This window comes from Protomyctophum parallelum (genome assembly GCF_964188405.1).
Source record: "Protomyctophum parallelum genome assembly, chromosome: 15".
NCBI lineage: Eukaryota > Metazoa > Chordata > Actinopteri > Myctophiformes > Myctophidae > Protomyctophum > Protomyctophum parallelum.
In genome coordinates, this window is record NC_139710.1 from 23,510,613 (window position 1) to 23,527,077 (window position 16,465).

The 16,465-nt window shown below is 44.2% G+C and overlaps 1 protein-coding gene across 2 annotated transcripts in view; it reads right to left on the reverse strand.

Annotated features, from left to right (window-relative positions):
• Positions 1–15,748, reverse strand: part of npr3 (natriuretic peptide receptor 3) — a 34,220-nt gene extending 18,472 nt beyond the window's left edge. For both annotated transcript variants that reach the window (XM_083783155.1, XM_083783154.1), the window contains exon 1: positions 14,825–15,748. In XM_083783155.1, the coding sequence (XP_083639281.1) occupies positions 14,825–15,497 (673 nt within the window). In that variant the 5' untranslated portion in view covers positions 15,498–15,748. The remainder of the gene's footprint in view (positions 1–14,824) is intronic.
• Between the last annotated feature and the right edge of the window lie 717 nt (positions 15,749–16,465).

The following is a 16,465-nucleotide window of genomic DNA, read 5'->3' on the forward strand; positions in this document are numbered from 1 at the left end:
CACACATGATCACCACTGGAAGAGAAGTGGTTACAGTAACGTTACAGTAACAGTAACAGTCTGCACACATGATCACCACTGGAAGAGAAGTGGTTACAGTAACGTCGCAGTAACAGTAACAGTCTGCACACATGATCACCACTGGAAGAGAAGTGGTTACAGTAACGTAGCAGAATGTTAATAAGACATAACGGTGATTGTCAACTTTTATTTTATTTTTTATGTATTAGACCACATACACCCCCAGAAACCATGCAGCAAAACATACTCTCTCCCCATGCCTTTCAGCCTGGTGGAGACAAAGAGAGAGGAGAGACCTGAAAATGGAGTTAGCTGGTTTCAGCTGGACAGCGAAGACATAGGAAAAAAAATGTGATGTTGATGAGACTTCGTTGGACTATGTGGGAATGTGCATATAGCAAGTTTGGTGCTGATCGGCCCAGTGATTAGCTCTGGAAACCTGTGGGCACACACTAGGGCTGCACGATATGGACAAAAATTCATATCACGATATATATGGCAGATATCTCGATATCGATACGATACGATATAATTCATATCACGATACATATGGCAGAAAATGGCAGATATCTCGATATCGGTACGATACGATATATCGTGCAGCAACATATTTTCTTAATGGGCGTGGCTAGCGATTCAGGGCTGGAGCCAGGCTACAACAGGACAGAGGGACAAACGGAGTGATGGTTTATTTTCCGAGGGGCACAGGCTAAAACAGAGGGCTGGCTTTAGAAGTGGACGATATATCGATATGTCGACGATATATCTATATCGCGATACAGTTGCCTTTTTGCGATACTGATATTGTGCATGTTCATACCTCGATAACGATACGATAACGATATATTGTGCAGCCCTAGCACACACGCACGCACACACACACCCACGCACACACCCTAAGCACCCACCCACCCTCTCATGGATGGCTATTCTCATCCAGAGCCACCCTGTCGTAAAATCTATAACAATTTTGACAGTGAAAGCCTATAGCCAGTCACTATAGCCAACTATTGTTGTCTATTGTCTATGGTAGTGGATCTCAAAACGGCCAGAATAACGGCCAGAATAAGGAGGCTTGGACTAATATATGCCAGAGGATGCTTCCAATACCAGAGAGGCAGGGTAAGCATGGTCACACTCTTACACAATGTGAGGATGCGCTTCTAATACCAGAGAGGCAGGGTAAGCATGGTCACACTCTTAAACAATGTGAGGATGCTTCTAATACCAGAGAGGCAGGGTAAGCATGGTCACACTCTTACACAATGTGAGGATGCTTCTAATACCAGAGAGGCAGGGTAAGCATGGTCACACTCTTACACAATGTGAGGATGCTTCTAATACCAGAGAGGCAGGGTAAGCATGGTCACACTCTTAAACAATGTTTACAAGGTTGAGTGATGATGAAACCCACGTGCTCGTTAAAACCTTCAATCACGGAAAGGCTCTTCTTTTCACCGCCTCCTGAACGTTTTCACCGACTTAAGACTATTCGACATGAAATAAAACTATGGCCGATCTCACACACTCATCGGTGTCGAACATTTTTAATTGGAAATGTCAAATTCTCATCTGTAATGACATGCCCAAAATGGGTAAGAGGTTAACCATAAATAATCCATATATACCAGAGCTCCTGTGACACAAAATAAAATCTATGAATGAATTAATGAATTGATTCATTAATTGATTTATGAATCAATCAATCAATTCATAAATACATAAAGATAAATAATAATACATTGAAATAAATTAATGAATAAATGCAAAATCACCGTGGGCCAGCATCTGTAATCTGTGACGTCGTAAAAAAAAAAGAAAGAAAGAAAAGTACACAAAAAGATCCTCCACAGACCCAAGATTTGTGGAGGTTCTTTTTGTGGCCCAATGTGGCGCAATAAACCTGCCACTGACCGCTCCAGCGGTTTGCACAATTCACTCTGGAGATCCAAGCAGTCACGCAGGCAGGCAGGCAGACACACACAGACCACCCTCTTACAGACGGCTATATAGCCTCCTGCGGAGACATGCCGTAAAAGAAACAACAGCCCCCCAAACGTTATAACATTCCCAGGTTGTAAAGTCATGACGTAAAATCTCTGACTTGCAACACTTTGAAATCTGGCAAGTCCTGGAGGATCCTGTTAAAGAGGCGTGGTGGTTGCAGCTGTGTGTTTGAAACCACATCATGTAATACCTGACACCGCAACAATGCACTGGACCTTTGCTTTACACACACACACACACACACACACACACACACACACACACACACACACACAGAGAGAGGGAGACGATTCTGACTCATACAATGACTTTTCTTTTAATTCTACTGGATTTCTTCTCCACTAGTCCCTCTTTAAAATTTCGGTCTAGTTTTTTATTTCTTGATGAAAGTGTCAGTATATTTAGTCTTAGCTATCATAGCCTACGTTTTATTTAGTTTGTCAGTGGAGAAAGAAAAGGTAGTTACCGGTCTGTGTCATCATAGTTATACTCAAAATCAACAGCGCACTGCAGTCAGTCACAGTTCTCCGGAAGGTAGTACTAGTAAGTATAGACACATTTCTGGTTCCACTTGTTTCCAATTATTTTTGTGATGGGTCGAAGGCTCGAAGCACATACAGTATGAAGGTCACGTCATATTACGAGTGTCCGGTTCACATCATCTACATCTGCCTCACCAATCAAACAAAGCTATATGAGAAAATGAATCAGAATAGTATGCCACATTCAGTGATCTGGGACAGCTATGCACAGATCCCATCCCATTATCAAGTACAGACTGCATCAATGCGACTAGTCGCAACAAAACAGTTTCAATGCCAGTCCACACCAATGCAACTCCTTACAACTGCCATCGGGGATAATGGGTGCAAGTCGTTGCAAGGAGTGGCATTGGTGTGGACTGGCCTTTAGGGAAATAAACCAGGGCTGTGGTGGTTTTGTGGATTTGCGGAGGGGTGGGATATCATTTGAATTCTCTCTGGATAACGTATTCAGTCTTGGCTATCTGCCTCAATAGGACTCCAGTGGCTGATTTATACCGGGTTGCTACTGAAGATAACCGATCTACAAGCTCATAACGCTTCACATCACAGTGCATTGTGAGCTTGTAGATCTACTATTTCCGATTGATGTGACTGGCAAGTATGAATCACCCTTAGAGGTTGAGGTTGTATGTGATACAATAATAACTAGTCTATAGTAAACTAAACTAATGGTAATGCAACATGGCTAAAAGAATGGCGCCGTCTTTTCCCAACGAGATCTGTATTAAAGCAATGAAATGAACCTAATACTAATGTGTCCCTGCCTCCTCCTCCCTCCCGTATATAAGCTTTCTAAAAAGAATCTGCGTCGAAATGGCCCGATATACATTTTTTCCCCCCTCCTCTCTGGCGTACCAAGCGGTTAAAAATAAAGTGAACCAACAATCAACAAGTCGTCCGGATAAATAAGAGGGACGATTGATCGAGAAGTCACCCAAGAGGTGTCCCTGTTTCGAGAAGGAAGATTCAGAGTCTCTCTGGAACATTCCCCACAGCTCTGTCACTTTAACACACCTCCTGAAATATCCCCTTGAGTCAGCTACGGGACAAACTTGACCTCAGTGCTGCCAGCACTATAGCACCCTTTAATTACACTCGGCTCCGCACACACACTACTGGCCTCTGTGTGCGCCTACCCCCTGCCCCTTCCATGGGGTAAGCTGCTCGCAGCCAGCAATATTTCAAAAATCCTGGATTTTCCCCTCTCTCTCGCTAAGGCAACCCAACGCTAGTTACAAACGAACGCAGGAATGCTTATACGGAGGAGGGCAGCTAGCGCACACACACGGGCACACTTATTGAGGACTCACAGTGCATTTTATGTTGCCCTGGGCTCGCCATAAAATCCGTAGAGTGAGTGCATATGCAAAGCAGGGCCGCGGCCCATGCCAACTTGTCATACCGTCGTTCCTTTAACAAGGATTTATGGACGGAGCCCCGTACGTGTGAAAGGCCTGGTGGACTGGCGCACGGAGCAGAAATGGATAGAAGTCTGCCTTTGTCTTTTATATTTGGGATGACTTCTCTCTCAAATGTAACTGATCGATTGGTCGATGAATAACTGAGCTTGTAATTGATTGGACACTCGTTGCTTGACAGCAAAATATGCATGAGAGTAGGGGGCACGACGGTTTATTGGCCTAATCGATTTAATCTATTATGAAAAATAATCTATAATTAATAATAAATCTATTTTTGATTGTCATTTATAGTCAAACATCTTAACAATGTAAAGAAAAGCTGAAGGCAGATTGCAGTTTGTAGATTTGAGCTATTATCGCCGTTGTGCGACTAATTGCAAAACGGGGCTTAAGCTTTTAATCGATTCTTTCCGATTAATCAAAAAAGGTAATAGATAGAATAATAACTAGGAAAAGAATGGCTAGTTGCAGCCCCTACATGGGGAAACACTAATTGTGAATTGGGGGGGGGGGGGTTATAAAAGCAGGTCATTGAGCCATCGCTCTAAGGAGCAGGGAGGCATGTGTGCATGTGTGTGTGTGTGTGTGTGTGTGTGTGTGAGACCGACCGTGCGTGTGCATGCGTACCCGTGCGTGTGCATGTGTGTGCGTGTGTGTGTGAACACAAGGACTTTATAGACGGGCTGGGAGACGTCTTGGAGTGCATGTCTCTGGGGGGGATTCGCGTCAGAGACGCAAGCGCCATGGAGCTCCCTTCTACCCCTCAAACAGACTGCCTGCTTGGAAGCGGCATAGCGTTATGTAATGTCTAATATGGCGTGTGTGCACTTAATCCACGTGCAATATTGTGCAACTGATGCGGGAAAAGAGCGGTGGCGAGTGGACTCTGGAACGATCAGAGCATCAGATTATAGGGATCAGACTATGGGATGCACCGACAACATTGGCTGTACACGCAGTAATGTTGTCCTTGCATCCAGCGGTGGGAAAAAGTATTCAAATTAATGTTTTTACCCATTCAGGCCTGACGTCGAAATTAATAAAATGTCTTCTAAATCCTGACAGTTTTCTGTCAGGATTTGCGCCACATTTTCACGATCTTTAAAAAAAATAGCAGACCTACAAGTTCGTAGCGCACCACTCGGTGGCGCGCTATGAGCTTGTAGGTCTGCTATTTTTCAATAGCTAAATTATAACATGTTTAAAACACCAAAAGGGGTTCCCGCCCCAAAATGGGTTAAGTAAAAGTATCAATACTGTAATATAGAAATACCAGTAAAGTAAAAGTGCGGAATTCAAAACGTACTTGGGTAAAAGTACAAAGGTATCAAAATGGACTTAAAGTACCAAAAGTACTCACTACTGTGCAGAATGTCTCATATCACGTTTTCAAATGCAGATCTACAAGCTCACACTGCGTCGCGCCGCATGGCCAAAATGTATATAACTCATTTATTGCGGCTAGCTGTTAGCATAAATCCCAGTTCCATGGGTGCCACCATACGCGTTCACTTTAAAAGTCCGAGTTTGCCCGCCCCCCCTCCCCCCACACACCCCACACTTGGTCAGAAGCTTTTACATGGCGGGAGCGTGGCGGTACAAAGGCACAAATTAAATCTGGAATTTGGATGGCAGAAGATTGACCAAGGACAGCTCTCCTGGAGTCCGACTTATGGACTTATGTGAAAATCCTCCTTTCAACATGCTTTACACGGTGATTATATTTTCAATCCCATAGCTGGAGCAGTGGGGCGTTGCCATAGGGACCGGGGACCAATGTTAAAAGCTGCGGTGGGACTCAACCATTATATATAGACGGATTATATATTGGGGTCCGTAAATATACAGACCTGGGATATGACGTCCCCTAGCGTCGGGGTCCGTAAATATACAGACATGGGATATGACGTCCCCTAGCGTCGGGGTCCGTAAATATACAGACCTGGGATATGACGTCCCCTAGCGTCGGGGTCCGTAAATATACAGACATGGGATATGACGTCCCCTAGCGTCGGGGTCCGTAAATATACAGACATGGGATATGACGTCCCCTAGCGTCGGGGTCCGTAAATATACAGACATGGGATATGACGTCCCCTAGCGTCGGGGTCCGTAAATATACAGACATGGGATATGACGTCCCCTAGCGTCGGGGTCCGTAAATATACAGACATGGGATATGACATCCCCTAGCGTCGGGGTCCGTAAATATACAGACATGGGAAAGAAAGAATCAATGTATGTTTTGTAGATTTTGATTATTATTGTTATAATAATCCAAATCTACAAAGTAAGTTTTCAAATAAATGTATTGGAGTAAAAGTACAATATTTGCCTCTGAGATGTAGTGGAGTAGAAGTAAAAGTAATGGGAATTGGAAATACTCAAGTAAAGTACAAATAGCCTAACTCTAAAATGTACTTACCGATAAGTACAGTACTTAAGCAAATGTACTTACTTACTTACCGGTACTTACTTACTTACTATAGGGTTAGGGTTAGAGTAAAAAAGACAGTCCTCCTGAGGGACTCTTACAGGTTTTAAGTGGTTAAGCTGCGCCACAGTGTCGCAAACCAAAAAGATGGTTCTATGTGAGCTAACTGAGCTTGCAGATCTGTTATTTTCAGACACAGAGTGCAACCAAGTATAAATCTGAGTAGTTCACCCCCCAAAAATACTTATTTTCTATCAATTGCACACCCCATGAAGCCTTGACTCCATGCAGCATTCCTTAGCGAAAAATGTGATGACCGGAGTCTCTGGTCTCCTACTGACGGAATGCGGAGAAGAAGAAAAGAAATCCAGGAATGAAAGGCTTCATGGGGTCTGTATTGATAGAATATAAGTTCATTGCTAGAAAAGTACTTTAAAACACCTGAATGCTAGTGTTACTATTCTGCGGCGAACATTCTGCAAACATATCGGCTCTAAAAAGGTGTCATGTGTAGAGGGAAATACTGGTGCACTTATCATAGAGCCCTGGTGGACACCACCAGGTCCACTAATATATCCACTAATCCACTAATAAAATTAGCTGCTCGCTAAATCCGTAGAAGGTTATACTGCAGCTTTGCCAGCGCTTGTGAAACGCACGCCAGCGGCGGCGCTCTCATATTTGTGTTTTGGATTCCATAAAGTCGCTGTGCGCTCCGTGGTGTGCAACATGTTCAAGATGAAAAGACAAACAAAAAAAACCCAACAACAACACAGACACTGCCGAGCCAGAGTAGGAATCAAAAAGACGTCAGTCGTTTTGGAAAGTGTCCCAATGACGTCTTCCACCTGGATGAGTGGATCCTTAACGAAGCTCACCTGAGGCTATGAAGAACTGCTTGGCAACACACTGCTCCACACTGTTGGCCTCCCATGGAAGAACCGTGTTAACCTGACGCGTAATGGATTCCATTCATAGGAAGTTTGCACATGATGTGAAAGAAGGAATAAGGATTTGGTTTTCCAAAACAAATTATAAGATATCATTTTTCCTTCAAATGCAACACACCTACCTGGGTTCTTGTTGTTTTTTGTTATACCGTCTAGGCGTCTACGTGCAAGTGCTCTTGTATCTTAACCACCGAAGCATGGTGAAACCAGCTGATAGCTCATAGCGCGTTGCCACATTGTGAGCTTGTAAATATTTACAGTTTGTAGGAAGGCCTGTTGAATTGACTTCAATGCATGTATCTATGCAAAGGGAAATACCTGTAAATACATTATGCAGGGGCTCAACTGGAACTCAGAAAAATACTACACAAAACAATGTACAGCATAAAGTATACTGAAGAGAATTATGGTATTAAGGGCAGTCCATACTATCTACGACCATCAAACTTTTCGTCGGAAAGCTCCGGTACAACTACAACATGACGTCACTCGCAACTTCTGAAACGCATTCCTCCGAATTTTTGTTCTGAAAGCTGCACTCCCAGATGATGTGACTCTCCGAACTCTACTTCGGAGAAGAAGTTAAAGTCTGATCTTTCCGATGAAAAGTTCGGTGGTCGGAGAGAGTATGGACTGCCCTTTACACATAAAAGGTTTCAGCATGGATCTGGGAACTGTTAACAACAGCATCCATCCATCCATGTGTGTGTGTGTGTGTGTGTGTGTGTGTGTGTGTGTGTGTGTGTGTGTGTGTGTGTGTGTGTGTGTGTGTGTGTGCGCGTGCGTGTGTGTCATGCCTGCTAAATGCCTAAATTTTGTGCGCATGTAACTAACATCCAGCAACACTTGATCTATAACCTTACTGCCACGAAAGAATAGCAATGAGAATAGTAACGCAAGGCTGTTATGAAATGCGTGCTTCAAGGACCATTTCTTTACCGCGAAGATACACACAGATTTCTGCTAATACTGGGTTAAGCAAGGTAAACCATCTGAAAGATGATTGTTCACTTGGACTTAAATGACACTTTTCTTTATTGCCGGGGCCCAATCAAATATATGCTGAACCATGCAAACATTTACTTGGCCGCTCCTGCCCCCAAGGACCGTCAGTCAACCTTCCCTAGAACCCTTCAAAAGCTTCACAATGAAGTACCTGGCATGCCTGGAATACTAATTTCCACGCCATGCACTTTGTGGCGCTGCACTATTTAGCATGTATAATATCGGTCGATGTTGTGTGGAAACCTTGTATGTCCAAAAGCGTTACTTTTAAGTGAGCTCTTGCTACACGGTGCGCCGTGAGCTCGTCTTTGTACAGCACGACGTTGTTTTTTAATTATTTGACTGATTTATCAAAGAGCTGAAATATGGAGTATGGACAGCGGCGGTTTAAACACGATTCACATGCTAATTTATACAAGAACCATTTCTATAATATATGTTAATATAAACAGGAAGTGTTATGGGCGCCGTGTGTAGCAGCTCAACGAGCATAGGTTTCCTCCTCTGTCGGGCGGAAGCAAAATTAAAATTAAATAAGCAAAATATACAGGATTTTTGGTGAATTTCGAGCTTGTAGATCTTCTATTAATAATAATAATAATCCAAATTTACAAAGTAATTAGTAACAAAGGTTTCCAAAAAAAATGTAGTGGCGACTGTGGAGCAAAAGTGCAATATTTGCCGCTGAGATGCAGGCCTAGTGGAGTAGAAGTTAAAGTACTGGAAATTGGAAATACTCAAGTAACTAAGTACAGTACTTAGTTACTTTCCACCACTGGGTATCAGTGCTGATGAGCTGCTGCTGCATACAGCGGTACAGCCTCGACATGCAAACACTATCCCTTCTACAATGAGGTGTACTTTCCCTGCCTGGGGTCACAAACAGCTCTGTGTCATCAAGTCAAGAGGGCTGGATTGCAAAAGTGCAAAGCCAGCTATAGAGCGCTGCAGCAAGCAAGCCCCTCCTGTATGTACGAACCCAATTGGAAGTGCCACCGCAGTGGTGGATAAAGTATACTCACATTTGTTACTTAAGTAAAAGTTGCAATACTGCAATGTAGAACTATTCCGTTACAAGTAAAAGTCTGGTAGAATCCAAATTTACTTCAGTAAACGTATTGGTATCAAAATATACTTAAAATACCGAAAGTTGAAAGTACTCATTATGCAGAAAAGCTTACATTGCGTTGCATTATATATATATATATATATATATATATATATATACATACTTACTTAATTATTACAAAACATACTTCAGCCCTATATATATATATATATATATATAGGGCTGAAGTATGTTTTGTAATAATTAAGTAAGTATGTATGTAAGTAACTAGCAACTAAAGTTTTCACATTAATGTAGTGTAGTAAAAGTACAATATTTGGATCTGAGATGTAGTGGAGTTTTAAATACACAACTACTAGTACAAGTACAAATACCTTACAATTGTACTTAATTAAATGTACTTAGTGACTTTACGCCAATGACTGCGAATGCTGAACCGTTAGGGTGAGTTGCTCAAGTTCGCCTTTTGCACAGACAACCACTATAAAAATGGGCATGGCTGGTTTCCCTGCCTGCGCTGTGAGGATGGATGCCAAGGCAGTGCAATCACTGCAATGATGTGCAGCTTTGGGGGTCCACAGTGGGGTCTATGTAGCGGTGCAGGGGTCCCTGAGGGGGTTCCTCCAGGGGGTCCCCAGTGAAATCTGTTAACGCAGCGTCACAAATTCACACAATCATTTTCTTTTAACCCCTTTATCCATATTTTATATGTTGTCTATTAAGAAATTGTACAAGCTTGTTGATTTTTTAAAGATCTGTGTTGAAAGTGTATGAAAGTGGATCATTTTCGCTCCCACCCACAGGGAGCAATATAGATACTGTCTACAAATGTCAAAAATGTCAAAACATTTGTTGCATAAATGTCACACACGCGCGCACGCACACGCACACACACACACACACAAATGTGGCATCCAACAATACAAGGTCAGTTAGTATGCTTCAAAGTGACTAGAATGAACAAGTCAGCAACAAAAACATCGTAGACAAGAGTCATTAGAACTATCTTATGCAACACAGTGCACAGATCACAATCTGCTGTGTTACACTTTCTTGTGCGCCAGTGTCGTGTACCACAAATAACCACTTGTACGACAAAGCATGAATTAAGCATTATTTTAACTGCCATTTTTAACCACTTAAACCATATCATTGACCGGAGGGGTCTTTCAAAGAAATGCTAGAACAGGCTTGGGTCAGTATAACCAGCGAGGCTCTCTCTCTCTCTGTCTCTCTTTCTCTCTCTGTCTCTCTCTCTCTGTCTCTCTCCCCAAGTCCTTGGAATTCATGCCAGACATTTCAGTAGGAGGCTGCATCCAATACAAAAGCACTCAATCCAAAAATATGAAGTGAATTCCCAGAAAATCATTACGACCTGGCACGCGGCTGACGTCTGTTTCATGTAAGGTCTAATGCTGGTTTAAAGGCTTCAAAAAATATGGGTCACTTTCAAGAATGATCAGTCGTGTTGGAATAAAACTCTTCACCTATCTCCAAACGAGCATATAAGGTCACTTACGGCATTTAAATGTATCTAGTATCCATACATCCATGCTGTACTTATACATTATGGTCATATACACACAGGATGTCTTGTTACTCTGATTGGGAAATTCTGGGCCAATACCGATTTCAAATAACAATTTGTCTGATAGCTAAAACATGATGTTTTTATTCACACCTGTAGAAGCCATCCTCACTGTTTATGTATGTCTACTTATTATTATTATTATTATCACAATTGTTGTAGCTATTTGGCATTATTGGGCTTTAGTTTGATGGGTTATAATTGAATTATTGTTTGGACAACAGGTGGCACGCCTCCCCAGGCCTAATTGCTTGCCAGAGGGTATAAGTAGGCCTGGGTGATTGGGAGCGGCATGCACCTGGTGGACAAACGGTTTTTCACCAGATAGACAGAGAGAAAGGCAGCACAACACAGAGATCATGCCATAAGGAAAAGAGAATGTGCCCATGTATTGTAATGTATCTGCAAAGGAAAGTAAATGCAACCAAAAATGACATTGAATCTGTGGACAATCTGTTCCTTTGATCTGCGTACATCCAAAGTCTCTGGGTGCATCAGTGGGTCTGTTGGAAATGTTTGGAACCAACAATAGAGCCACGACCACAACACCCATTCCGTCCCTTATCATTAAAACAATTACAGATGCATGAAAGGACAGATAAAAACAGCCACTGGCATCATTGGTGAATGTATCTTAACTCTCCTCATTTGTTGATATAACTGATGGCAGTCAACAAGGCCAGTATCGGCCGATAATATACCAATGTACTGCGTGCGTGTGTGTGCATGCGTGCGTGGCAATAGACAGTATTTACCGGCACACTGCACTATAGTGGTCTCTCTCTCTCACACAGTTCTAGGCCTGGCCAATGCAACATATGGAGCCAATGGAGGGGTGTACACCTCTCTCTCTCTCTCTCTCTCTCTCTCTCTCTATCTGTTGGCTGTCCTGCATTTCCAAGACCTTATAGTCAATGCCAAGGAACAACCCACTTGGGTTTCTATCCACAGCCTGTTGCCATCTACAGATCAGTTCCGAAGTGCTGTTACAGTATGCTTCAGCCGCCCACATCCACTTATCCTGTACGGTGTACGCCCTTGTGAATGAATGAATGCCCGCAAGAACAGATCTACCAACAATGCGTTCATTAGAAATGAACCACTTACCATGTACCCTAGCGTGCCTATAGTATATTACAGCTGGGATTGACTATAGCGTGAAAGCTTGTTATCAATTATTTATTGATGGAAAAGGGGTGGGAGCAATAATTCTCACTCAATTTGCTAGCCTATATTACTTTCTAAATTGCTTTATTGAAACATTTCAAATCTAATCAAAAAACCCTAGCATCCCTATTCTGGGGGGGGGGGGGGGGGGGGTATGGCTTCAGCAGTTTATCTTAAGCCATTAAGAGTAAGACCAAATGCCTTCTACATCATTAGTTCTCAAACCTTTTTGTGCCAAGGACCCCCACATTGATAATGTATTGTAACAGGGAGCCCCAGAAGAGAACATTTGTGGTAAAACAATTCAAAACACAAAAATGCTCAAAATGTTTTCTGAAAAACGTATGTTGCCATATGTGTGTGTGTGTGTGTGTGTGTGTGTGTGTGTATATATATATATATATATATATATTCCAGGTTTTAATGGGTTAAGTGACACCTACGAGCGCTTTGTCAGGAGCTGGCATAGATGCGAGTGGCCGTGGCGATACAAGAGCCAAACAGAGACGGTATTGGGCGGTGTGTGGAGGGACAGATCTGTTGACACGTGGCCACTGCCAAGACAAACAGTGGGTCGCAGATGGAGCAGCCGGACCGGGCCCCTAGGATGAGGGTCCCACTCAGGGGCCAAGCATCGCACCGCTACATGAATAGCAATGGCGAGCATGAGGTGGCTTTGGATGGAAGTCGGTCGATTGTGTGTGAGTGTGTGTGTGTGCGCGCGCACACGTGCGTGCGTGCTTACGCTTGGTATGGGATTTTAAGTAACTATGGCAACAGACAAGGCACCTACTCTGCATGAACCAACAACAAACTGATAGAACTCTGTCATCATTTCTATTCATTACATGCTGAAAACAGAGAATTAAGCCTAGCTTATTTACTCCAGGCTCATCGCTAGCTCACAAGAACAGATCTACAAGTGCCACGAGACGTTGTATATGGATCAGCTCGAAACATCAGTAGCTCTTGCATGAAGGCTTTACACAACAATATAACACACTTGGATTCCTCACTGTCGAGGTCGTTTCCTCGCCAATATTATGCCCACAACTACCATCCATCCATCCATACAATGATTGATTTCTTTTTATCTATAATTTGTATCTATTTTAAAAAAACATTTTTTTTCCCCCAGTGTCAATTATATAACGTTATCCTGGACGCTACACTTCCTCTGCCACTACACTTCCTCTGCCAACCTGGGGGGGGGGGGGGGCAGCGGACTGACCTCATGCTTCCTTCTATGCATGAGTAGTCCAAGCTGTTTCTTTTCACCTAAAAGGGGAGAGTTTCCCCGGCCGGACGTAGCGCGTGGAAGGAACACGTTATTCCGACCAGTTCCTTTCCCCTCCATCAGGCAGTTAGTAGGTATAGTTTAGAGACCAGGATTACTGCATGTTTTTTCTGAGGGTACCTACCATAGACTGTAAAAAATATGGACAAAGCGTTCGCCGGGTCTAACATGGACGTAAAATGAAGCCTGTTATTCCTGCACTGTAAGTCGCCATCTTTCTAGATCCGTTTGGTACCAGCTGGCCATTGGCTGGCTCCGTTTTGGACCAGCTGGCCATTGGCTGCCCAGACAACGAGGCGGGACTTCCCCCCTTCTTCTCCGTTGATTTTTATTTTGACTCGAGTGGGAGGGGAATCCCGATCATAGACTGTAACGGTAGCCACGCCCCTCAGAACATACGCGATGTTTTTTTTTCTTTATGGTAATTTTTTTAATTAATGGGACCATACTTTTCCAAAAAGAATATTATGACATTAGAAATGAGACTTTAAACTAGTGACTGGAAGAAGAAAGTATTCATGACCATGTTTATTAAGGTAATACAGTCTAGGTGAAGTTGGGCCAAAATACATGGGCCTCTATGGAGCTATGGGGCTTTTTGGGTCCAGTCCAGCGCCACAACAGGCCATATATATGAACTACCGATTTCAAATGAGGCTTCACGAAATATCTGGCTGACTGCCCCCCTGGTACCTACACAGGGAGAACATGCAAACTCCACACAGAAAGGCCCTTTCGCCAACCCTGCTTCGGGTATGGGCACTGATGACGCGGAGGAGAGAACACCCAGCGGGTATCTAACCCAGGACCTTCCAGCTGTGAGGTGACAGCACTACCGGCTGTGCCACTGTGCCCCGCATACAATGATTGATTGATTGATTGGATTAATTGACTGACTGACTGATTGATTCAATCATTCACTCGGTCAATTGTGTTTCTATTTTATCATGTGTCAAAGTAGTGTCAAAGTTCAATGTTGATTATCCAAGAGTATTTTAACTGCTTGGGCACAGGCCGAAAAATGGCAGATCTACAAGCTAGCAATGCATTGTGAGTTTGTAGATCTTCTATTTTCAGTGAACGACAGCATTAACCACTTCATCCTCTAGCCTTAGTAAACTGGACCTGAATTGACTTGGACCGTTTTTCCCCCCACCCAAGAATATATGGATGGATATGTTTCAAGTGCTTAATAAACTGGCGCAAGCTTGTACATCTGCTATTTTTGAACATGTTTGACATGTTGAACGTGTGAGAACTATAGAGGTTTACTGTAAAAAGGCATTTGGCCTCATGCAGTCAGCCTGAGTCAGGTCTTACCATCGGTGTCAAAGACCTGCTGCAGGATATCATCAGTGTCCAGCCGCTCCTCTCTGGAGTGGATGGGGTAGTTCTTCATGGCGTGGTCGCCCAGCAGCAGGTACACTCCCTCCACGGCGAAGTGGCAGTTCCTCTCCTCCTTGTCGTCCTCGTACACCAGCAGCGCGCTCCGCCACGCGAAGCGCGCGAACATCGCCGCGAAGGCGTCCGCCATCTTCAGGTAGGAGGGCGCGACGCGCGTCAGGTGAGAGTACTCGCGACGCTTGTCGCTGAAGCCGCTGGCGAGCGCGCCGGCGCTCACCACCGGCACATCCCAGTGCGACGCCATGCGCGCCACGGACGCCGCGGCGTACTCGCACACGGGACCGAGGATGAGGTCTGGCTTGTCGGCGCAGCGCGCCCGGTCCACCAGGGCGAAGAGCGCGTCGTTGCCGCAGTCGGAGTCCTCGTAGTGCACGTTGAAGGTGAACCCGCCGAACGGACCCGCTGCGTCCTGCTTCAGACGCTGGCGGGCGTAGTCGATGGCCGGCGCGACGCGCGGGTAGGAGAACATGTAGGAGTTGTTCTTGGGTAAGATCACCAGCACGTTAATGTCCTCCGTGATGCTGCCGCTGCTGACAGGCCGGCAGAGCAGAAGCGGTAAAAAGCACACGAACACACAACATGACAGCATGGTGACTGACAGAACGTGGCAGTTCTTCTTCCACTGAGCAGGAATAATGGATTTGACTGTCAGGTAAGGTTTAAGATGGAGAGATGCAACCCGTTCAATAGGCTGTTCAACTTGTTTCTTTGCTCCCAACAATTTGCCTTCACTCAGTTGTAGTGCACACACACACAAACACAAACACGCACACGCACACACACACACGCACGCACACACACACACACACACACACACACGCACGCACACACACACGCACACACTCACGCACACACACACACACACACACACACACACACACACACACACACACACACACACACACACACACACACACAACACAACACAACACAACACAACACAACACAACACAGGTAAAAAAAGTATAATAGTAATAAAAAAGCCCCAAACTTGAATTCCGACGTGAATGAATACAATGTTAAATAAATATATGTATCTTTGAATAACGTTCAAACAGTTCAGTGTGTATTTGTTGGTAGTGTTATCCTCCTGGTCTCTCGTCAGTGCAGTAACAGGTTTAGGGTGCTCTACCGTGGTAACTGTCCAGCCAGCCACCACACGATGTCTGCTCTGGCCTGGCCTTATAAAGCACACTGCTCATTAATATTCATCACGTCACACCGCTCCTGTCCTGTCCCGCCTCCTTCTTAAAGAGACACACTGTTACGCACGCACGCACGCACGCAAACACACACGCACACACACACACACACACACACACACACACACACACACACACACACACACACACACAAGCTCGTTATTCTCAGGTCACTCAGAATGTGTGCTTTTCATTTGCTCCGGCTCTCTATAGTGCCTTGCTCAAGGGAATGTTCTTAACACCCACCCACACACACAATAGGCACTCGCGGTCGAACTCACCCCTAGAACACTATAAACATGGGTGATTTTCACCCGGACGATTATATTTTTGCAATTTTCATAGTGTTGCTGGG